This window comes from Sinocyclocheilus anshuiensis, unplaced genomic scaffold (assembly GCF_001515605.1).
Source record: "Sinocyclocheilus anshuiensis isolate Anshui unplaced genomic scaffold, SAMN03320099.WGS_v1.1 scaffold1207, whole genome shotgun sequence".
NCBI lineage: Eukaryota > Metazoa > Chordata > Actinopteri > Cypriniformes > Cyprinidae > Sinocyclocheilus > Sinocyclocheilus anshuiensis.
The window spans coordinates 164,337-189,736 of NW_015539914.1; the positions used below are offsets into that span (position 1 = coordinate 164,337).

General features: G+C 37.9%; 2 protein-coding genes across 3 annotated transcripts in view; one reads left to right on the top strand and one right to left on the bottom strand.

The window, feature by feature from the left end:
• LOC107686384 (probable bifunctional methylenetetrahydrofolate dehydrogenase/cyclohydrolase 2) overlaps positions 1–7,419 on the bottom strand; it is a 13,110-nt gene extending 5,691 nt beyond the window's left edge. The window contains exons 1-4 of the mRNA XM_016483352.1: positions 7,158–7,419; positions 6,629–6,813; positions 5,263–5,385; positions 4,948–5,100 (exon numbers count right to left, since the gene is read on the bottom strand). Coding sequence (XP_016338838.1) covers positions 4,948–5,100; positions 5,263–5,385; positions 6,629–6,813; positions 7,158–7,300 — 604 coding nt within the window. The 5' untranslated portion in view covers positions 7,301–7,419. The remainder of the gene's footprint in view (positions 1–4,947; positions 5,101–5,262; positions 5,386–6,628; positions 6,814–7,157) is intronic.
• A 3,353-nt stretch (positions 7,420–10,772) lies between these two features.
• On the top strand, positions 10,773–16,374 carry LOC107686385 (endothelial lipase-like). Of its 2 annotated transcripts, none has more exons than XM_016483354.1 (11): positions 10,773–11,048; positions 12,269–12,437; positions 12,472–12,487; positions 12,766–12,945; positions 14,034–14,145; positions 14,265–14,489; positions 14,589–14,831; positions 14,918–15,038; positions 15,145–15,369; positions 15,460–15,555; positions 15,690–16,374. In XM_016483354.1, the coding sequence occupies exons 1-11, from the start codon at positions 10,943–10,945 to the stop codon at positions 15,700–15,702; spliced, it is 1,506 nt and encodes a 501-aa protein (XP_016338840.1). In that variant the 5' UTR covers positions 10,773–10,942; the 3' UTR covers positions 15,703–16,374. The 2 variants fall into 2 exon arrangements, with proteins under 2 accessions (XP_016338840.1, XP_016338839.1); XM_016483353.1 differs by having other exon boundaries at positions 12,269–12,403; positions 12,438–12,487.
• Positions 16,375–25,400: the final 9,026 nt, after the last annotated feature.

A 25,400-nucleotide genomic window follows, 5' to 3' on the forward strand; every position in this document is an offset into this window, starting at 1 on the left:
AAACTTTAAAGGCTGAACGAATGACTGACAGCCACAGCGGAGAAAAGAGTTTGTGTGAACTTTAATGTAAGGACTTAAATATTCATATGTAGCTCACATTAAGCTATCGTATGGCTTAAGAAGTAACACAGAATAATTCGCACAATCGGATAAAAAAAAAAAAAAAAAAAAATCAATTCGGGAATACGTTTGATGTGTAGCAGAATAGTAGGAGTAGGAACTTAGAGTTTGGTTAAGATGTCTCCATATATCCAGTAAGTTGAGTTCTGTCATAAAATGTTGTATATGTTTCCTAGAGTATACATGAGTACTGTCAACACCAGTAGACAATCCCTTTTCTGGATCTAGGGTGCAGTTCATATCACCTGCTATGATATTTTGATCTAGCAACCAATCTAAATATATTACTATAAAACCTGGGACTGTTTTTTTAGGACCATATATATTCACTAAATGTATTCTCTCTGTCAAAAGTACATCCTTAATAGTTACATATCTGCCAGCTGGATCTTTGATAATATCCTGAACTTGAAAAGGCACAGATTTATGTATTAAGATCATAACTGCCCTGGCTTGTGTAGTATAATATGCAGAGAAAACCAGTCCATGCCATCGCCTCTCTATTTTCACGAAACCTTCCTTTATCATGTGCGTCTCTTGCAAGAACACCACCGTTGCATGTAATTGTTTAATTCTATTCATCACCTTTTTTAATTTACCCAAACCTCTGCAGTTCCATGATAGAAAATTAATTCTACCTATTTGTGACATTTCTTTATTGTTACATCAAATATTGCCTTAAAGCAGTCACGGTTGTCAAGTAGCAGGAAGCCAAACAAAAAATGATTACATTCCACCCCACGCAATCCCCATATTTTTACAGATAACCCCTGTATCCGTAATAACCCATCTACCCCCTCGATTCACTTCTAGTATGGTACTTACCTGTACACACTATTATACAAACCTATTAAACTCTCCAAATTTCTCTTCATGCTATTTCAACCCCATTTGCTTTGTTATACCCACATAGAACTATACTCTTAACCAAATTCAAATTTCCCCCTCCTGATGCCACTCTGCCAAAACAGAATCAAAAACTCTATCTTGTCCCCATAACATATAGTAACCACTATAACGGTGCTCTCATAACTTAGAAAGAAAAGGAAGAAGAAAAACAAAAACAAAAAAGCACAGTTTCTTTATACATTTACATTTAGAGCCACTACATGTGGTTTTCCACCTCTTCTGGACTGTTCAGTGTCACGGTACAGTCTCCATGCGTGAGAAGCAGTCGAGCTGGAAAGATGATCCTGTGCCGATTAATTCCCTTGTAACGTAGCTTTTGATGAACTGCATCGTGGCTTCTCTGCTTTCTGTGGACCTCAGCAGATAGATCAGGGAAAAAACTGAGGTTGTGATCTTTATACTTGATGGTTCCCTTAGCCCTAGCAGCCTTCAATACCTGCTCTTTCTGCTTGAAGTCAAGGAACTTTATGATGAGTGTTCTCAGTGATGCTTTACCATCTCGCACTCTGTAGCCTTGACTAGAGCTGGGTATCCGATGTGCTCTCTCTATGATCAGTGAGGTGCAAGAAATCTCTGGCAGCCACTTTTCCAAAAAGGCACATGCATCCATTCCCTCCTCCTTCTCTGGGAGACCAACGAACCTGAGATTATTCCTCCGACTTCAGAATTCCAAATCATCCACTTTATCTCAAAGAGTCCGACTCTCTAACCATTAGGCCATGACTTCCCCCAAATTATAATCTGAAGAACCTTCTTTCGCCACAAAGAACCTTTTGTGAAACAGAAAGGTTCTTCAGATGTTAAAGGTTCTTTATGGAACCATAGAACCTGAGATTATTCCTCCGACTTCAGCATTCCAAATCATCCACTTTATCTCAAAGAGTCCGACTCTCTAACCATTAGGCCACGACTTCCCCCAAATTATAATCTGAAGAACCTTCTTTCGCCACAAAGAACCTTTTGTGAAACAGAAAGGTTCTTCAGATGTTAAAGGTTCTTTATGGAACCATATAAACAAAAAGGTTCTTCTATGGCATCGTGAAGCACCTTTATTTTTAAGAGTATAATTGCCTTCATTATATCGGCATTACTAGTATTCTTAGTGACAGAGATATCTCTGCCATCTTCTTCCCCTGTCTCGTCGTGTTCATTAGAACTCTCAGGATCTGAGGGTAGATTTTGCATTTCAGTGTCCAGTTTTCCTTGACTTTTAATCTTCTTCTTCTACGGCATAACTGCGACAGTTATTATACCAATCTCACCAGTATTAATAAAGTGGGTTTGAAAAGGATTAAATTACGATTAATTCAAGAGGGTTTGAAACTGTGACCTCTCACTCCGAAGCCAATACCGGAAGACCACAACATTAATGTTTTATTGTAGGGATGCACGATATTGGATTTATGCCGATATTTTTCAACTCATTTTGGCCGATACCGATATATTTTCTTTTGTTTGGAAACAACACCAAGTCTCTCCTGTGTGGAAATTATAAGCAAATTATTTTTAATTTTGGTTAGTTTTTAACAAGAACTTATTTGTTAAATTAAATTAAGAACAATGAAGTTCTTTTATAATGACAGTACATTGAAACTTTGAAAATAACTATAAGTAAACTATATATCAATCGCTGCATTTTTTATTTTTATTTTTTTCAAAAAGATGCAGTAGTCACCTTAAGATTTATTATAAAAAAAAAACTCAAAATTCAAACAAACTTTAAATACTTTATAACTTAAAAGAAAACCCTCTGCTCAATTCTAACTTTTTAAAATAAAAATAAAATATATATATATAGAGTTAAAGCTCCTGAATTCTTTACTTCAGACATTCTTTACGACTTCAGAGTACTTTTTCTTAAATAAGTGAACCTGTCATACCAAACAGGACAACAGGGAGATGCCAAAAGACCACTCACTAAACCCGTCCCTTTGAACTAGAATAATGACTGAATATCTACTGTTTGTATCCATTAAACAAATAAACATACAAATGAAAAATACAGCACTAAATCTGTTGAAATACATCGAGATCAGAGCCCCGAGAGCATGCATAGTTTGTGAATCAATGATCAATCATGCATAACTAATGTACGACTATAAATAATTAATCAGAAACACAGTCTAAATGTTATTTGTGTATTTTACTTTAATTTTATTAGAAGTAGGCCAACAGCGCCCCCTATGGAATTAAAACTCGTTACCTAACTAGCATTAGGACCCAGGGGAGGCTGCCGGTGCTCATGCTATTACTGTTTAGTCTATTTCACACCGAACACATTCTGTACTGCATTCTCAGTTTAAATGCAGTGATCCAAAGCAGTGAATCTGATCACCATTCAGGCAAAACTTTGCTTCAAGAATGAGCCACACTGCTGACCTGATCTAATCGCCAGCACACCCTGAGCACATGTGAGTTAACCTATTCCTCTTATCGGCAAGACATATCAACATAATTTTTCATATCTGGCCGATGCCGATATTTACATTCAAAGCCATTATCGGCCGATTCCGATATCAGTCCGATAATATCGTGCATCCCTATTTTATTGTATTTTTTAATAAAAGAAAATGTAGCCTTGGTGAGCATAAGAGACTTCTTTCGTAAACATTAAAAAACTGTTAAGTATACCAAACTTTTGACCGCTAGTATAGAATTTGAGTAAACATTTATAACTCAATTTCCCAAATGCCCATGGTATGGAAAAACCATCAAAATACAGATACGATTGCAAAACAATGTTTCAAAATGTGCAAGGATTTGTGTAAGGAATGGAAAAGCAATAAACTGACATCAGATACTGTTGTTATACCTGCTGCTAACCAATGTAATCACGGACAACCCACTCACATCTCTGCAGGGGATGCAATATGAGATGGCTGAGAAACTGAGTGTATTTACAACTCAAAGAAAATTGTGATCTCAAAGTCACAAACCCGTTCTTCTGATGATTTCCCACACTGCCGCTGCTGTGGCTGGCACCATGCACCTCTGGTCCAAGCAGAGTTTCCCAATGTTTACTATGTGGAATCCATCGACGTCTTTTTCTGGGGCAACAGCATTGCATATGGCTCTCTCGTTGATGTGCTCTGTAAGAGAGAGAGATATTCAAAATATGAGTTCACTATTGCAAACCTGATTCAGATACAAACACAGTGAAGATCCTAACTTCGAATGACTCTATTTTTATTTGCAATACAGCATTTTACATGATCAGTTTCACAGTTTGATCCAGCAGAATCCTACAGTACCTGGAAGAGGGAGTTGGACCAGCAGCCCACTGATGCCCCTGTCTCTGTTGAATTTGTCTATCAGCTCCAACATCTCTTCCTGAGATACTGATGCTGGCCTGAAGATTGTGCTGCTTGACATGCCTTTTAAACAAGAGCACATGTGAGTTAACCTATTCCTCTTATCGGCAAGACATATCAACATAATTTTTCATATCTGGCCGATGCCGATATTTACATTCAAAGCCATTATCGGCCGATTCCGATATCAGTCCGATAATATCGTGCATCCCTATTTTATTGTATTTTTTAATAAAAGAAAATGTAGCCTTGGTGAGCATAAGAGACTTCTTTCGTAAACATTAAAAAACTGTTAAGTATACCAAACTTTTGACCGCTAGTATAGAATTTGAGTAAACATTTATAACTCAATTTCCCAAATGCCCATGGTATGGAAAAACCATCAAAATACAGATACGATTGCAAAACAATGTTTCAAAATGTGCAAGGATTTGTGTAAGGAATGGAAAAGCAATAAACTGACATCAGATACTGTTGTTATACCTGCTGCTAACCAATGTAATCACGGACAACCCACTCACATCTCTGCAGGGGATGCAATATGAGATGGCTGAGAAACTGAGTGTATTTACAACTCAAAGAAAATTGTGATCTCAAAGTCACAAACCCGTTCTTCTGATGATTTCCCACACTGCCGCTGCTGTGGCTGGCACCATGCACCTCTGGTCCAAGCAGAGTTTCCCAATGTTTACTATGTGGAATCCATCGACGTCTTTTTCTGGGGCAACAGCATTGCATATGGCTCTCTCGTTGATGTGCTCTGTAAGAGAGAGAGATATTCAAAATATGAGTTCACTATTGCAAACCTGATTCAGATACAAACACAGTGAAGATCCTAACTTCGAATGACTCTATTTTTATTTGCAATACAGCATTTTACATGATCAGTTTCACAGTTTGATCCAGCAGAATCCTACAGTACCTGGAAGAGGGAGTTGGACCAGCAGCCCACTGATGCCCCTGTCTCTGTTGAATTTGTCTATCAGCTCCAACATCTCTTCCTGAGATACTGATGCTGGCCTGAAGATTGTGCTGCTTGACATGCCTTTTAAACAAGTACCGTTTGAAGAAGAGATTAGTGAACACATGATACATTTTGTACTGTAAAATCACAGTGATTTTATGTAAAATTACATTTTCATGTTTCACAACATTAATGTAAGCATTAAATGCAGGAAAACAGTTGTCTTTACTTTTGACAGCAATTTGTAATCTTAATCTTTCCTATCTAACGTGATATGTATGGAAGTCTGTTTCTGCCACAGAATTTAAAAAAAAATAATAATAATGAAGGTAATTATGACTTTTTATCTCACAATTCGGACTTTGCAAAATATAAACACAGGACTATGCAACAGAAACTCAGAATTGTGCATTTTTTTTCACAATTCTGAGTTTACAATTTGCAATTCTGACGATTTTTCTCAGAATTGTGAGTTTACATCTTGCAAATGGACCCTTTTCACAAGACTGTGATGACGAGTTTCATCAGCATCGTAAATCCTCCAAAGTTCAAATTGCATCAAATTACAAAAAAACTAGTTAACGCTAATGCGAGGGTGTTTCTAATACAGTGTCTATGGGAGTGATGGTAAATTTGACATCAGTCTCTCTCTCTATTTTTTCCTTTTTTTTTGAAAGTTATGAAAACACTATCATGGATTTTTTTCTTTTGCTATTTGAGCAAATGGGAATGCAAAAAATATATCTGTGGTAGTCTCCCATTCACTGCTATAGAAGTTTCTGCTGCTGAGAAACCCGGAAATGTGAAAAATGTTTATTCTGTTTATTTGTTTTCGCCATGGAAAAAAATATAAAAGGTAATTGCAACTTTTTATCTCACAATTCTGACTTTCTTGCAACTGCGAGTTTAGATCTCAAAAGCCAGACTTTTCTACTCAGAATTGCTCATTTTATATCTTTCAATTGCAAGTTACATTTTGCAATTTTTATATCTCAGAACTGAGATTTAAAAAGTACAAATTGTGAGATAAAACGTTGCAATTACCTTAATTTCTTTATTCTGTGGCAGAAACGGGCTTCCGTAGATATGTTACATCTGCTGTAACAAAACAAAATAAAAAATACCAACTAAAAAAATTATGATATTAGTTAAAAGTTGTATGTGTTTTTTAGGATTTTTATTTTTTATTAGAATTATGTTAATTTAACTACATTTAAATAATCTTAATACTTACTGGGGCCCTGTACAAGTTTGCAGAGGCCTGAAAACCACTGCTTTACATATTAAAACCTTAAAGTTTGTATTGACTTTGTGTGTTGCTCACCAAGCAGTGAAGCCGTTCGGGTTTTGTTTCTCACATAAGTGTGGCTGGCATGATTATCTCCCACCAGGATGACACTCAGATGAGGTCTCCTGTTGCCTTGGGCCACTAGTTTTGCTATATCACTCTGGACTTCTTTATGGATCTGCCGAGCAAGTCCTGTCCCTGAGACCACCGTGGCAACATGTCTATGTGACAAACATCGCATATATGTAACAATACACCGAGCTAGACACATGAAAAAATGAATAAAACCGTTATAATCCATCAGCAATGCATGTAAAACTCTGCTTAAGCATCTCATTGACAGTTATGACACCCACACGGTGGCGGAATATTCAAACACAAAATGTATTTGCTGAATGAATCGACCTTCTCAAACAATGACTATATGCCCTGTACGCCATGTTTATATGAATACAGACTCTACAAACCGGCGGATATGTTGCTCCGGTAAGAAAACACGCGTGTTTTGCATATTAACGCATGCAAGCTTTGTTTCTCTGCACCAAGGGGGAAATTCAGTCCTAACCTTTTCAGTGACTGACAAAAGGGGCTTCTCCGGTTGACTGTTTTCAGATTAATCCATCGTTTTGATCGTCGACAATGCTGGAAATAGGATGTTAATGTCTGTATTCTAATATAATTCCCTGTTAATGCAGTGGGAGCTGCCATAGTAACTGATCACCTGCTCCTCCTCACAGCTCGCGCTTCTCAACGCGTCACACTCACAACAAAACTAGTTCCGGTTCTGTGGTAAGCGCGTAAAGCGTCTGCAAAACACAATTGTGACCCTGGTCTGGACCACAAAACAAGTCATAAGGGTCTTCTTCTTCTTCTGGTATTAATGGCGGTTGGCAGAAGTCATAAGGGTCAATTTTTTGAAATTGAGATTTATGCATCATCTGAAAGCTGAATAAATAAGCTTTCCATTTATGTATTTTTTTTTGTTAGGATAGGACAATATTTGGCCGAGATACAACTATTTAAATCTAGAATCTGAGGGTGCAAAAAAATCTAAATATTGAGAAAATCGCCTTTAAAGTTGTCCAAATGAAGTCCTTAGCCATGCATATTACTAATGATAATACATTTTTGATATATTTCCGGTAGGAAATGTACAAAATATCTTCATGGAACATGGTCTTTACTTAATATCATAATGATTTTTGGCATAAAAGAAAAATCAATAATTTTGACCCATACAATGTATTTTTGCCTATTGCTACAAATATACCCGTGCTACTTATGGTTTTGTGGTCCACGGTAACAATTTATGCCGTTGTCTCTATGTGATATAAATCTCCAACATCAAAATAACAATTTAATGAATACACGTCTATAAACATACCATGAAATTCCGCAAAATTCTTAACACAGTCAGAGCACACAGAAAGCCAGGCATGTGATATAAAGATCATGTAAATGTATAATAAATTATCTTTATTTGACCCTCTAACTCTAGCACTTTCTATTCTATTTTAATTCTACTTTATCTATTTATCTTCTTTTTCATTTAAAAAAAACTAGCTTTCTTTTTTTTCTGTTCTATCTACTTGTTTTTCTTTGTGTGTGTGTGTGTGTGTGTGTGTGTATATATAATACCTTGCTACGTACTGTGGTTAGATACCCGAGACTTGTCATTTGCACTTACATATTGTTGCTCTTTTGTTAGTTTTGACTGCTTTTATTGTCCTCATTTGTAAGTCGCTTTGGATAAAAGCGTCTGCTAAATGACTAAATGTAAATGTAATCTCTGAATATATTCTGTTTATAATTTAATAATAATTTAATAATTAATTTGTAATAATTTAATAATAATTTATGCATTTAGCAGATGCTTTTATCCAAAGCGACTTACAGTGCATTCAGGCTATACATTTTTTACCAGTATATGTGATTTTTAGTGTTTATAGATTATAATATATTCTGAATATATTCTATCTCAAAGTATTACATTTCCGACGTTATTCAAATTTAGTTTTGTAGCTCATTAAATTAAATTAGTTATTAATACTTATTTTATTATAGACTACATTTGTAGTTGTAAAAAACAAATATCTTTGAGTTTTTAAGATTTTATTGATTTCCTTGACATGGAAATCCACTGTTTTAGAATTTAGAACCCATATTTCCAGGGTTTTCCATGATCGTGGGAAACCTGTAGGCTATCATTTTAGCTAAACTTTAACTCTTTTCTGTTGCTGTCTTGTAAGCACTAGTATTTCCTTCAGGAAATGCAAATCTGGATTGTATTATGTGTTGAAACTCAATAGGCCTACAGTGTTCACTTTCCAGGCCATTTACCAAAGTGTAACATCCTGGAACAAAAGGATTAGAACCTTTTAAACTTTTTGTTGCTCTAAAGTAAAACATAGCTGTGCCAAATACACAAGACTTTTAAAGAAATTGAAAAATGGACCAAATGAGTTTTGTAATAATCTAACCCAAATATATTCTTACCTAGCCCAGGGCAGATTGCAATATACTCCCCTGAAACAAATTGCGTTGTGCACAGATTCACAGCTGACACATTCTATAAGCTTGTATGAGATGGTATTCAGCCCACTGAATAACTGTTGAAGAAAATGCTACATATATCAGTGTGTGTACACACATGTGTGTGTGTGTGTGTGCGCGCTTTACTTTTAGAATTATTCCATGTCCTGATCATTTGATTAAACACTAAGTTAATAGTTCAATGTTTCTGATGTCCAAGTGTTCTTCTATGACACAGAAGGTGGCTGATGAATGTGTTTTTGTTAAGCTCTATATGCTCTTTAGTATGCAGCCCTAGTCTTCTATGGGTTTTTTCTAAAAGAGAATCCACTATATAAATGGAAGTAGGAGGCCAAGGTTTTTCTATATGACCCACTTGGATTTCACCAACATCCAGTAGTCTGTTCGAATGTTATGTCTTCTTAACACTTTTGAGCAATGTCTTATGGGCAACAAGTTGGTTTAGTTGTTCTAGTTTTGTACAATTTTATTTTTCATCACATAAAGCTTTTGGTCTTGATTAAGAAAGGGATCTTTTAGCCTTAACAACTAAGAAGAGGCAGTTTCCCAGTGACTGTATTTTGGAAATATATTGCTCATGTGCATATTCAGTTTATGTATAAAACAAAGCTATCCACCCATTTTTTCCCAAAAGTTTAGTCATTGCATGTGACTTTCTAGGTACATGTGTACCAAGACTATTCCATACAGTTTAGTCTAAAGCTTCCTGTCATAGAGTTTCAACTGTTTGAGTGTACAACTGTTTTATTTTAGATAGGAACTTTATAGTTAGTTAGATAGTTTCACTTCTGATATCAGAAAATGAGGGAGACTTTACACTCCAGTGAATATTTCTCAGAGTAGGTTTGTTTTTGAAATTCTCTAAAATATATATTGTATTTTTGACAACAAAAAAGCTAATGAACATTTCCAATGTTATTGCACAAGAAGTGAGACAATTCACTCAATACATAGTGGGGCATGTTGTCCTATTGGGCATGTTTTATTTAAAACATTAAATATTATTGAGTTATTGTTAATGTGAAAAATAGCTTTTTAATTTGATAACATTTCATCTTCTAACAATGAACTGTATTTTCAGGGGAATTTTGTTCACATTACAATTTTGGGGTCAAAAAAGTGAAAACAATAAAACCACACTGGCATAATTCTAGGCAAGGGAGTAGGTCTACCCCAAAATTGCCTACAAATATAAAAAAATGTAATAATATTGAAATTTTAGTTTGGAGTTGTAGAATTCTCAAAAATATCTAAATGTATTGCCATTTTGAATAAAGTATTTGAAACCAACAACTACTTCATAGAGAAAACAATCATTTATACAAAACCTAAGGAGCGCAGTCTTCCCTACATTGCAAAATGTGAACAACAATAACCCCAAAAGACCCACGTGTTCGCAGCTTTAACATCGCATGTTTGTGTATTTGTAAACAAACACAGTCATGTGCACTGCTGAAGGCTACTTAGCCTTTGGTATGCTCAAGTGCGTCAGCGTGCATAAGCACAGGGTTAACAGTAGCGTGAGAATTGTGCCAGTCTAAAACTCATTCAAACTTATATGCCACGCCCTCGAAAGTAGTTCCAGGGGATTGACCAATTAGAAAGAAAGAATTTTGTCGTAGGTATCTGCCGATGGTCAGATGACTGAAAAAAAAACTATTTAAAACTCTAATGAGCAACCTGAGACAGGTTCATACACTCTGCGGGCACCTCTTAGTGAAGGATTAATACGTTAAACTTCCTTAGTTACTCCAGTTTGTCAAAAGAATAACGAAACGATTTTAAGCCCTGAACATTATGGTAGAAAAATCAATAAGAATTGCACTTTGCTTGTTATGTTCTATTCTGTGCCATTCATTCAGTGCCTTAGCCGCTACACCCGACCAGAACGTGCAACTAAAAGGTAAGAACATTTTTATGTTTGTTAACTAACTGCTGTTTAATGCTTTTAAATGAAGCAAGTGGTTACTTTAGTATGCAAAATTCCTCAACGATTTACATTTTATGCATTTCTGTTTACAATCATTCTTTTCACGGACAATGGCTAACAATAACTCCGATTCCATTCAAACTGTGAGAAACATAACATTCTCACATTATGACTACGTGAATGAACCTGTCAAAAAATGATCTGAACGTTAAACTATCCGCTTTCTTGATGTGTCGGCGACTCACAAAAGTAAAACCCGGACAATCCACTTTGTCTCGGATGTGCCTTTTAAACTACCGCCCAGAAAATTCCACGCGTTGTCGACCGCAGTGACTTTGTGGTGAAAACTTTGACTTTTGAAAGACTTTTTGACTTTTGAAGGATTTTTAAAAAAACTTTTTTTTTTTTTTTTGTAACTTTGTGAAAAATAAACGTTTGGAATACCGGGCAGAGCTGTAACAGAATTTGTTAAAACGTTTGTTATTCTGTGTTTAGCTCAATAATATTCACACACATATTGTTAGATATCCAAATCTCTAATTGAAACATGCCCGTTTAACGTACACATACATTTTCATTGGTAAGCAAATATTATTCCATCACCCGCCGCGTGAATAAGTGAAACCTTTAGCAAACATTCGAAAACAAACCAAATTGAAATAAAATATAGAAGAAATGCATAAAACAACCCTTAAAACATGAGATCATGTCTGTATGCATTAATCCTGTAAATCCTTTTTACAAGGACTTAAAATTTCTGCCCACCTCACCTCAGGAGGGTTTTTATTTTTGATTTATTGGTTAAACGCATGGTGTTGCAGAACTACCGAGTTTTTCCTTACTTGGGTTGAAAAGTCGCAGGTTTCCTCCACTTGAAAGTATGTAGACTGTTTGTAAACTGTTAAATCCCAAATCAAGACTCCATTTGGCATTCCTGTAATGCCAGCTGGTTCATTAGAAACTGGTTCATTAGAAAAAGTGTTCTGCTTTTCCCTCTCTGTACAGTAGCTCAATTGTTCAAGCTAGCCATTAAAATGAGATGTTGTCATAAGGCTTACATGAATAAACTCAAGCTTAACCCCTTATGAAACAGTTAAGCACTTCGAAATGCCCCAAGAACTTGGTCTGACCAAAATTTTATGTAGAATTTTGAGATTTCACAAACATATTCATTGTCTTACTATTTATTCTAGATGATTCTGAGGATGGCTTCTCAATGGAACCGGTGCTACTTCATGACCGAATCAAGTACAACATGCGAAAGTCTTTGGATCTTGATGACGACGGCTGTTACCTCCAACCTGGGAAAAAGGAAAGCATTGAGGAGTGTGGCTTCACTACCTCAGTCAAGACCATTCTGATGTGGCTTCAATACCTCAGTCAAGACCATTCTGATCATCCACGGCTGGACGGTGAGATATTCCAGATGATCATGAGGCTCGTTTTAATATTTGGTTGGCTTTTTGAGATTTCGATACCCAAGCCCTTTGAATCTTCAGAAGGTTCCTCACATTTTATCTTTGATGCAATGCTGGAGGTTATCCAGAAATAGTGTAATGCAACTGAAATGTTCTTTCTTCAGTGTGACAATACATTCACTTCCAAGATGGGAAGCAAATATTGGAATTTCACAGGTGATTGCTGGAACATTGCCGGTTGAGTTTGGTAAAGGGTGTGGTGTCTTTCACAGATGAGTGGGATGTTTGAGAGCTGGATGCACAAGCTGGTGGCTGCTGTTCAGAGACGAGAGTCGGAGGCTAATGTGGTGGTGGTCGACTGGCTGGGCCTGGCCCACCAGCTTTACCCTGATGCCGTCAACCATACCCACAGGGTTGGGCAGAGCATCGCTACTCTTTTGGACTGGCTCCAGGTATGTCTATATTATACATCCCACTGGGTGTGTTTGTTTCTCTTTGTGTGCGTTTGAGAGAACTGGCAACCGTGAAAACTCTGCTTGTGGCCTTGTACATTGTGTCATTGTTGGTATTATTCATCTTTTCTCAGAACAGCAGATGTCCTGGCGAAGTACAGTTTGTCTTTTCCAGATGGATCTGTTTTGTTTTTTTGTTGTTTGATATGTCAGGAGTTTGCTCAAGGCATTATGGGTACTCTCGTGGAACAATAAGTATTCATGCATCGTAGCTGGGTTCCTTAGACTCTGAAGTACTTGTTATACAGGAAAGATGCAAGCAAGTGTAAATGAGCAGCTGAGCATATTAGCCCCCCCACACACGCACACGGATGCCCCAGCTGGCACTGTGCGCGGTACAGCAACATTGTGCATGAGGGATAATGACTTTTTTTTTTTTTTTACATCTCAAAGCTGCTCTCATCAGTCTTCCGGGATATAAAAAAAGTTTAGAGCCTCTTCAGATGAATAGTAGTTTCTTTTCTTTTTAGAACATTTCACCTTTTGAATTTAGTGCGACGTTTAGTTGGACTAAGGGAACAAATAAATAATAAATAGAAAAATATTAGAGAGAGAGAATAGAGAATGAGCTTTATTGCCGGGTATGTTTACACATACGAGGAATTTGTTTTAGTGACAGAAGCTCCACAGTGCAACAGAATGACAGTGACAAGACAGGACATAGATAATAAAAAGAATAATATACAAAATAGACAATGTACAAAATAGCAAAAACACAATATATAATATTGATTAACTTTATTTTAATGTTTACATAAATAATAATAATAATAATTATTATTATTAGTAGTAGTAGTAGTAGTGTCGTCATTATCATAATCTGATTTGCAGGATCTAACAAATAAAAGTTTAGAGATATTCCCCTGGATAAATAATCATTTTATGTTTTGAATTTAAATATACATAGCATGAATGAACGAATAAATATTTTTCTTATTTAATATTTATTTTATAATAATTTATTAAAGCTATTCCCCTCATATAATAATAATAATATGGTTAATCTAATGTGTGTCTGTTTTGGATAGGGAGAAATGCAGCTACAACTTGAGGACGTGCATATGATTGGATATAGTCTTGGTGCTCATGTTGCTGGATATGCTGGAACTTTTGTAAATGGAAATATTGGACGCATTACAGGTGAGATTTAGATTTCTTTATGTTGGACACTTTGATTTTTGAAACAAAGCAACAAAGAAATTGCTTAGTCTTTTTGCACATGTGGAGGCCACATCTAAACATCTGTTCTTTTTGAGTAGGTTTAGACCCAGCTGGTCCCATGTTCGAGGGGGCAGAGTCCCACAAGAGGCTTTCTCCAGATGATGCGGACTTTGTCGACGTCCTGCACACATACACACGGGGAGCTTTGGGTGTCAGTATTGGGATCCAGGAGCCTATTGGGCATATTGATATGTATCCCAATGGTGGGGATGTACAACCAGGCTGTTCCTTAGGAGATGTGCTGTCCACTGCTGCTGCAGGAAGTGAGTGCTTCAGTTTTGTTATTGTTTTGGCTATTTCCAACTCTTCCAAGTCATTGTTGTCAACCATCATTTTACCAAATTTGTCTTGTCACCACACAGACTTTGTGGAAGTCATGAAGTGTGAACATGAGCGGGCAGTGCATCTCTTTGTGGACTCGCTCATGAACATGGACCACGTGAGTTACGCTTTTCAATGTACCGGCCCTGATCGCTTCAAGAAGGGCATTTGTCTGAGCTGCAGGAAGAACCGCTGCAACAGTATTGGTTACAACGCCAAGAAAATGCGAAAGAGGAGAAACAGCAAAATGTACCTGAAGACTCGCGCAGACACACCTTTTGGTGGTAAGTAATTATAACCTCTTTGTTTCGAAATAGCATGCTGTAATGGTGAGTCACTGAAATGTGGTTATTTGCTTAATCCTCTACAGGTTACCACTATCAGATGAAGATGCATGTGTTCAACAGGAAGAATGCAGATGATGCAGATCCCACTTTCTACGTCAAACTATACGGATCCCATAATGATACCGATAACCTCAGTGTAGACATGTAAGCACCTCATGATTAAGATTACATTCCCAATATATTCTCCTGTAAATATCATTTATATGGGTTCTTTTGAAAACTAAAAATAAAAAAAAACCTGTTTTCACAGTGCCGATGGAGTTGGTCTAAACCTCACAAACACATTTCTTGTCTTCACGGAAGAGGACATCGGTGACCTGCTGAAAATTTCTCTTCGCTGGGAAGGCCCTTCTGATTCCTGGTCATCTATGTTGAAACACCTTAAGTCATCACTTTGGTCATGGTCAAGTTCACAGAACAACAAAGTTCTGGAGGTTCGGAGGATCAGAGTCAAAGCAGGAGAAACGCAGAAGAAGTAAGAGCTGTCATGGTTGTGAATTGGTGAATATATATTTATTTATTTTTTTTTAAACTGCTTGCTAATGTCACAATGTTTCATTCACAGGTTCACCTTCTGTGCTGATAAGACTGAGATATCGCCAGGGCAAGAAATTACATTTATTAAATGCCGTGATGGCTGGGAAGTAAAACCTAGAAAAAGGTATATATGCATGTCTACTGTTTATATTTATACATCCTTACTGTGCACATATTCAGATGCCAGACTATTAGTATTTATACATTTTATCTGCTATACTTTTAATTAATTAACTAATTTTATTTATTTATTTGCAGATTCCACTACTGAGAGGATCGCTGTTACCTAGGGACCCAAGGTGGTGAAGGGCCTGAGCACTTTTGATTGTTCTGGTACACATTTGGTGGGATAATGCACCATATTTGTTTGGGTGGGTAGAACACTACTTGTACTGCTCAAATGGCCGGCTCAGATGGGTGATGGCTGGTTACTGGACTTGCTCAGGGCATTTTTTTTTTTTTTTTCTACCGTTGGGACGTTCTGAATTGTTTGAGATGTGAGCTCTTCATCTTTTGATACAATTTGTATGTTTTCTATTGATGCATTCAAACCTCTGTTTTGTGGATCTCAGACTCTTACTTAACAACGCAATGCTCGTTATATATATATTTTTGTACGTTTTTAATTTATGAAGGAAAAAAAAGCACTGTAAAACCAAGCTTATTTATCAATCTAATGCACACCTTGTACCAAGGCATAAATTCATTCTCTCTCAAGTTACCTGGTGACCACTTTTACATGTGTATGTGGATTTCAATAGGAAGAAGGATTTTATGTGAATTCACAGTATTATTTAAGGTCATAAGAATGGAGAGAGCTGCTCTATTTGTCTTCATTAAAATGTTGCACATTTTGTGCCTTGTTCTGTACATGTTTTATGTATATGATGTGTATATAAAACGTAATAATAATTTGTAAAAAAAAATTATAATTTGGATTCCATTGTGTCATTAAATGCAGGTTATATTGCTGTTTTTTCTCAGGATATTCTTAGCACCCTATTACAGGGCCTCTAAAAGGACCTTTGCAAAAATATAAAATATGCCAACTTCCGTGTGTACACAAGAAAACCATATAGGAAAATGCACACTGATCCATCTATTGTGCCATCAGCCCATTTCGCGGTGTGGTTTCTTGGCTGCCACAGAGTAGTCTGCATTAAAACAGACCTAAGGCCTTGAAATATGATGTACTCTCTGACAGTACCAGTCTTTTTATAGACCATTGAACTTGGTAAATAGGACAATCCACACAGTCATATCGCGTCGTCAGCCCATTTCGTGTCATGGTTTTACTGCCGCCACAGAGGATATGTTCAATTGGCTCTTAGGCCATGATATTAGAGGTACTACCCTAAGGAAAGCCAAATTTTGAGCAAATAGATCTCCATGCTCTCGTTTTCTTCACAGTAAGATGGCAGTGATACACATAGGAAATGGCTTATAGTATATAAAACTAGAAAATGTAATGCATAAGCATGCAAAATATTCCTGTACGCATGTGAATAGTTTCTCGAGGGCATGGAAAATAAAAATATTTACAGATGATATACCAAATATAAAGTTTAAAATAATGCTGTATGAACCATTTATGTTAAATATGGTCTGAAAATCTACTGAGATTTGAACATTTGAGTCTGGAAAAGTATGGAATTTTGAAAAGGAAAGTGTGTAGGAACCCTGTTAATATAACTTAAGCTGATTTGTATTTGTGTAACTTAAGTTATAAAAAATGCTTCAAACAAAAATCTGTTGGTTTGCTTGCTTAAGGAACAGTCTTGCAATGGAAATGATTTAGCAACTTCAGCTGCAAATCATCTCATGCCATTCCAAACCGGTATGACTGACTTTCTTCTGTGGAACACAAAAGGATAAATTATGAAGGCTGTGCTAGTTGCTCTTTGCAACTACAGTGAATGTGGACTGAAGCTTTCAAACTACAAAAAGATGCAAAAGCGCTGTAAAAGTATCACAAACATGGTTCAAATTCAGTTTTCTGCTGTATATTCAAAGTCTAAAATCATACTTCCCTACTATTGACGAAAAACAGTATGTGAACAGAGTACACTTTATTATCCCGTGAGGCCATGGGAGAGGAGTTGATGAATGATTTGTTTGTGAATCAGATATAATTCGTTTATGATGCTTTAGCAGCTTTTTTTTAACCATTAAACTTCAGACCCCATTCATTGAAATTGCATGGAAAAAAAACTTTAAATTCTCATTAAAGTTTCTTCTTCCAGGAAAGTATGTCATACAGATTAGGAAAAACACAAGGATGAGTAAGTGATGTCAACGTTTTCCTTTGGACCCATCTACCATAAATACTAATAGTATTTTTTTTTTTAAACCTAGAAAAAGTATAGTGTTTTCCGAGAATATTCCTTATCTTCAGAGGAGTAATCTAGAATTTTCTTGGAATGCTGTGTGTGTGTGTGTGTGTGTGTGTGCGTGTGTGTATCTGCCTGTTTACATGTGCTGTTTCAAGAATGTATTTTAACCGTGAGGGTTTGTTAGACCATTTAAGTACTTCTGGTGACAAGCCTCTTAGAAATGTTGAAATCTTTCCAGAAGGTTTGTCAGTCACTAGTGTAAAGAGGGAAAGAGGCACCAAACAGAATGAGATGATAAGAGACAGGAAATAGCTGTTATCTGACACAGTGGTTTCAGTGGATTATACTGGTATATTACAGCAGGAAGTTCTAACATTCTCACTGATACATCCTACATACAAGGAAATAGTGTGATTAATATCAATGTATTACTATGGCTTTTCCTATGCTAATTAATTAACTAACTAATTCATTTAATCATTAATTAGCTTTTCTTACTCAGTGGTATTTGCCCTGGGGATTGATTTTCAGCCCCTAGCCCCCCACCCCCCAAAATATTTAACACAATGTTTAACACATAATGCACTTTTTATCATCATCAACATGTCAAAAACTTTAATTAATTAACTGAAATGTTCACTGTGCTGGCTAAGAATAAAACAGAATAGAGAAAAAATATGATAAATTATCTAAAATATTGATTTTACAAAACAGAAGACATTTCAGACCTCACATTTGAGCACTTCTGTCACTTTCAGAGGCATTTTTGGCCAAGTAAATTTCTGACCCTGCTGTCACTCCTAAAAATAAATGTTCTTTATTGGCATATATGGTCCATGAAGGACATTTAACATCTATTCCCCAAAAGGTCCTTTATGGTGGAAAAATGTTCTTTAGATGATTAAAATGTTCTTCACGCTAACCAAAAAAGGTTCTTTTGGGAACCCAGAATGAATTCTACTATGGCATCACTGAGAAAAAAAACATTTTGGAACCTTTATTCTTAAAAGAGATTCAACTCGCAATCGGTCATAACTCATAATTCCCATCAATAACTCATAATCCTAAAATAGTTTATTTAACCTGAAGGGCCTTGCCCTCACAGTACCAATCCCTTTTTATAAACAAACATATATGGTTGACTTTTAAAGATGATCTTTTTCTTAATTGGTCAGCTTTAAAAACAAAATGTCACATGATCTGTCTCATAAATGTGTTTACAAATATAAATGGACCTACCATGACCCAGTCAGGTGACTCTGCCCATGCTTATATATTGGCACACAACTACTGTGACTAGCAGTGCACATGCCACAAAAGTCAGCTGTCAAACAATTTCCAGCCCCCTTAAAATAAAGCTTGAAATTCCTATTGTAATTGTTGGCAGTGCTCTTGTTATTGTGTATAGGCTGTGAGCAGAGCATGCTCCAGTGACTGTATCCTTTGATGGCAGAGGTGGACTGTGCAGAATGTTCCATTCGACCTTCTACGAATCCATTGTTACGTCATGCAGCAGGCTGTTGTGCAAACACAGCCAGAGGAGGTGTTGTCCAGCTGTGTGCAGCAGAATTGAACTGCCAAAAATATCGAGAAGGGTCTGGCTGCAGCTTGGCGCTTTGCACTCTCAGACGTGCATTCTCAGGCTTGCACTCTCAGACACTTATAAGCCAAGTGGCAACACCTGTTCTCATTGCTATTCAAACCTGTGAAAGTACAGATTACGCAATATGTATACATACACGATTGACTGGCTGTAATGCTACTCAAGTAACTAGAATCAGACACAATGCACTCAGCCTAATATGCCAAACAATGTATGAAGTAAATTATGAATAATTATGAATAATTATTCTTTGTACATAGTCTATGAATAATTATTCTTTGTGCTGTATGACCTATATTCAAATTATATTTAAAGTTACATAATATATCAATTTGAATATCTATATAAAAATAAATATTTGAAAATCTATTAAAAATATTTGTCCCGAATATAACTATAAATAAATCTTTCTGTATTGCTATAAGACAAATAAACTTTTTTTTTTTTCAACTAAAAAGGTTTCTTATTATTTTGTACAGTGGCCCCCAAATGTGTTTAGGTGCTTTTGGAATGTAAAAAAAAAATTCAAATGAATCAGAAATTAAATTAACTTAAAACATTAATGAATCAGAATCAAGACTATGATATGATTATAGTCAAATATGATTGTCAACCAATGAAGAACTGATGCAGGATGATTCATCTTTTTTATGAAGCTATCTCACAGATTAAAGTGCCAAAAGAAATTTCCACTACAGACTTTTCACATACAGTTGTCACGGATCGGCCAAGTTCACTCACCACCCAATCACAGCGCACACCTTCACCTGAGTTCTGATTGCACGCACCTGTTCATGATCATCACCCTCATCAAGGCACTTCATAAGCACACACCTCACCTCACTCCTGTGTCCGATTTCGCTTATACGAAGTGGACTCTCTATGCTACTCCAGCAAATGACTGCTATCCTTACCTTCCTCGTGTACCTACCGCCTGTGTTCTACTCCAACGCCTGTTTCCTCCTATGTCTCCGGGAACACCCCTCCAGTCCTTATTACGGCGAGGTGTGTGCCACCTTCCATTCCACCATCTGCTCTTCCACGGACTCCTGCAAGGGCAAGCATACTCATTCCCACACCTCAATTACTATTGAACATTTCCATTTGAACTGCTTACTCGTCTACCATCAGCATCTGTTGCCACAAATAAACCTCCTCTGTTATTCCTAACCTTCTGTGTGAGTCTCCTTCCATAACAGAAGATCGGACCATAACAGTAGGCAACATGAGTGATCCAGATCCCTTCCAGGGGCTCGTGGATTCCCTCCGGCGGGTTCTCCTTGCCACCGCAACCACATCTACTCCGGTCACTTCTGTAAATGGTAGTCACCAGTCCCATGGCCAGACCAGCGCCCTTCTCTGGTGCGGCGGAGGAGTGCAACGGATTCCTACTACAGTGTTCGCTAACCATGAATATGCAACCGCATCTCTATCCTTCTGATAATGCTAAGATCGCCTTTATCATCTCCCTGCTAACAGGACGAGCGCTCCAATGGGCGGAAACCATCTGGGCCCAAGCCGGTCCCGTTACTCAGTCCCTTCAAAACTTCCTGGAACATTTCCATGATGTTTTCGTCAGACCAGCGGGTGATTCATCAGCGGGTGAGCAATTATACCACCTCCGTCAAGGTTCCATGTCTATCAATGACTATTCCCTCAGGTTCAGAACCCTCGTTGCGGCTGGAATGAGCGCTCGCTCCTCACCATGTACCGGCTGGGACTCGAGCCGAGATTGCGGTTGCAGCTGGTGACGTATGATGACTTGTATGGCCTGGAACGTTTCATCCAGTTATCCATCAGATGTGCAAATCGGATGCAATCCTGCTTTGAGGACCATCCACCACCCTCAGTCTCTCCACTCCTCCGTCGGCCAGAAATCACCAGCACTCCAGAACCAGGCAACGAACCCATGCAAGTGGATACTAGTCGGCTCTCATTGGCTGAACGGCAGAGGCGGCTGACCCAAGGATTGTGCCTGTATTGTGGTGTTGGAGGGCAGGTGATCTCGACATGCCCAATCCACCCTCCTCGACCCTTGGTGAGTGTTATCAAGCCGGCTACTGTTAATATGCAGCCTCTCTCCGCTGTTGTAATCCTTACTGCCTCTAAACTCTCTATTCCAGTACATGCTCTTTGACTCCGGGTCAGCTGGGAATTTCATTTCCGGGAGCCTCTGCCGTCAGCTCAGCCTCCCGACCACAACAATGAAGACCATCTACCAGGTGCAGTCGGTAACCGGAAAACCTCTCAGCTGTAAACATGTTCGCCTTAGTGCGGGTCCCATCCATCTACAAGTTGGACAGTTACATGAAGAAACAATTCATCTCCTGGTTCTGGAGGGATCTACCGCTGACGTGATCCTAGGGCGCCCGTGGTTAGTGCAGCATGACCCTGTCCTCTCCTGGAAGACCGGTGAGATCCTGAAGTGGGGCAGTAAATGTTTCCCTGACTGTTTCCCTCACATTCCTCTACCCTCAGCACTCCGTCCCGAGACACTCTCCATTAATTCCACCTCCATCGAGAGCCCTGTGGATAAAGTCAGTGGATATTCCATCCTGCTATGCCCCCTTCAGAGATGTCTTCTGCCCTAAGAAAGCCTCACAGCTGCAGAGATGTCTTCTGCCCGAAGAAAGCCTCACAGCTGCTGCCACACAGGCCATGGGACTGCGCCATTGATCTGTCACTGGGTGAGCCAGTACCCCGTGGAAAGATTTATCCACCTTCACTCCCTTCCAGTGTGTACTCTGCTACCAGCCTCCCCTATTCCCCTGGTCAGGGGAACCAGCAGACGTCCCGTCCGTCGATTACTGGTTCTGAGAGGGTCTGGGACACAGCTCACCATCAGCTCCAACGGGCAGTGCGCAGGCAGAAGATGACAGCGGACCTTCGAAGATCAGAAGCTCCATCTTACCAACCTGGTCAGAAGGTCTGGCTGTCAACCCGGGACATCAGGCTGCGCCTGCCCTGCAAGAAGCTAAGTCCCAGATACGTTGGTCCCTTCACCATCAAACAAATAAATCCAGTCACGTACCAACTTCAGCTTCCTCAATACAAAATTCACCCCACATTCCATGTGTCACTGCTCAAACCTCACCACCCTTCTGTTTCTGCCTCCACAGAGCCTGGCCCGACAGAGGAACCCCCTCTTCCCTTGATTCTGGAGGACGGTGCCGTCTACAAGGTCAACCAGATCTTGGACTCCCGCCGCCATGGTGGCCAACTGCAATACCTCATAGACTGGGAAGGATATGGCCCAGAAAAACAGTCTTGGGTCCCCAGGGATGACATTCTTGACCCCACGCTTTTGGAGGAATTCCATTCCACGCATCCCGACCATCCTGCTCCCCGAGGAAGGGGTAGACCACCACGATGTTGGGGTCCTCGGCCCTCAGGTGCGGGCCGTGGAGGGGGGGGGGATACTGTCACGGATCGGCCAGGTTCACTCACCACCCAATCACAGCGCACACCTTCACCGGAGTTATGATTGCACGCACCTGTTCATGATCATCACCCTCATCAAGGCACTTCATAAGCACACCTCACCTCACTCCAGTGCCCAATCTCGCTTATACGAAGTGGACTCTTTATGCTACTCCAGCGAATGATTGATATCCTTACCTTCGTGTACCTACCTGTGTTGTACTCCAACGCCTGTGTCCTCCTACGTCTCCGGGAACACCCCTCCAGTCCTTATTACGGCGAGGTGTGTGCCACCTTCCATTCCACCATCTGCTCTTCCACGGACTCCTGCAAGGGCAAGCATACTCATTCCCACACCTCAATTACTATTGAACATTTCCATTTGAACTGCTTACTCGTCTACCACCAGCATCTGTTGCCACAAACCTCCTGTTATTCCTAACCTTCTGTGTGAGTCTCCTTCCATAACAACAGTAGCACAACATTTAATTAGGTTGCCTTGAGATGCCGCTTATCACCTCAATCAGTGAATGAGGTGATAAGACAAAGGAAATAGCTATAATCTGACACAGTGGCTTCACCTTTTTGGTAAGTGACACATTACATCATTCACATTAGTGTATTGTATCTCCACATGATTTATATACCATCAAATATTTAAAACTAACTTTCCAATGCTTTCTAAAATTAATTTTATTTTATAATTAAGTTTAGGTGCATTTTATTTATTTATTTATTTATATATTTATATATGTGTATGTGTATCTCAATAAATTAGAATGTTGTGGAAAAGTTTCATTTATTTCAGTAATTCAACTCAAATTGTGAAACTTGTGTATTAAATAAATCCAATGCACACAGACTGAAGTAGTTTAAGTCTTTGGTTCTTTTAATTGTGATGATTTTGGCTCACATTTAACAAACCCACCAATTCACTCTCAACAAATTAGAATACTTCATAAGACCAAATTTATTTAATACACGAGTTTCACAATTTGAGTTGAATTACTGAAATAAATGAACTATTCCACGACATTCTAATTTATTGAGATGCACCTGTATAAAAACAAATCAGTTCATTGAAATTCATTCATTGCAGTGTCTAAACCCATCATTAGACTGGCCTAGAAAAGAATATTATGATATGAAATGTTGGATACCAGATGAAGAATTCAACCCATTGTTGAGCTTTCGAGCTCTCTGTCGAAACACTGACTGAAAAAGCAAACATAAGACTTCTTGAGAAATCTTTAGAAGGGCTTGAACTTTCATCACTCTTACTCTTTCATTATGGTTTTAGAGGCAGTCACTTTGTTGTTGTTATTGTTGTTATTATTATTATTATGCAAACAACAAAATTGGCCAAGTAAAGTAACAATGTTTTTTGTGCAATACATTGTTCACAAGAATAGAAAAACATGGAATATGGGTGTGTGAATGTCAGTATGGGTGTGAGAATTATATATGGATTATTTTACAAAATTCGTGTACCCTTTGTGCCTCTTTAAATAAACTCTATAAACATTCTTTATTTAATAAAGTTTTTTTTAAAGTAATTTAACAACTGCTCATAGATTTGGAGTGTGAAATCTGTGAAAAGTGAAAGTATATGTCAATGACATTTCTTGCTAAATGGAAATTTATTTGAGCACAACCAAGAGTTTCTCCACAGTTTCTTAAGTTAATTGAACCTCTGTGAGCGGTTGCAGTTCTTGAAACTGTATAGCTGCGTAAGAGTCATACATCATGCTGCTTACAGTAAATCAAGTACAAACAAGCAACCATCTGATTCTGCAGGATTTCTTTTTGGACCTGCTTACCCTTGAGCTTAGCCTTAGGTCTTTCAGATGCTCAAGATTGATTACATTTTCTGACATGGTGTTAATTACAAAAGCCTCTGAGGATATTTTGTAATTTTTTTCATGTTTTGGCCAACTGTACCTAACGCTTTCTGTTAACACTCCTTTCAGGAATTGTGTCATGTCAGATTGAGTCATTCTTTCACCTGGTTTTACCTGCATGGCTCTAACACTTCCTCGTAGCACACTGTACAAAATGATCTCGCATTTTAGTTGTTTCGGTGATTTTTTTTTTTTTTTTTTTTTTTTTTTTTTTGATTATTTTTTTTTTTAAGTTGACACAACTTGCAACTTCTGAATTTGTTCATTCAGCTTAACATTTTAAGTTTTCACTGTCTCACCTAGTTTGTAAGTTGACTGAACTAGAGTATTTGTCCTCTCAACTTAAACAAATGTGTTGAATCAATTCAATACCGATGTCACGTGCTCAACATCACTTATCGCGAGAACTGTGGTTTACAGATACGTATTTTTTAGTTAAATGTATGCCAGTGTTAGTTTCGCGGCACTATGAAGCCTCAAAAATACACGCGGTTCCACAGTATTTTCCACATAAATATTATAATAAATATTCTCTATTGTGGTACTGAGCTGAATTTATCTGAAGAACGATAAAAATACAGTTTGATATATATTTGAGCCCAGTGCTGCGTTAGAGACTGTTCAAACAGCGCGACACGGAGCACTACAACAGACAACTGTAATTTATGGATTTAGAACGGCGGGAATTTAAAAAAATGAGCTTCTAAAAACT

Excerpts from the sequence above, each read along its gene's own strand:
- LOC107686385 (XM_016483354.1), top strand. The coding sequence starts at position 10,943 with ATGGTAGAAAAATCAATAAGAATTGCACTTTGCTTGTTATGTTCTATT. Across the intron at positions 11,049-12,268 it reads CCAGAACGTGCAACTAAAAG|ATGATTCTGAGGATGGCTTC; the intron begins GTAAGAACATTT and ends TATTTATTCTAG. Across the intron at positions 12,946-14,033 it reads CTCTTTTGGACTGGCTCCAG|GGAGAAATGCAGCTACAACT; the intron begins GTATGTCTATAT and ends TGTTTTGGATAG.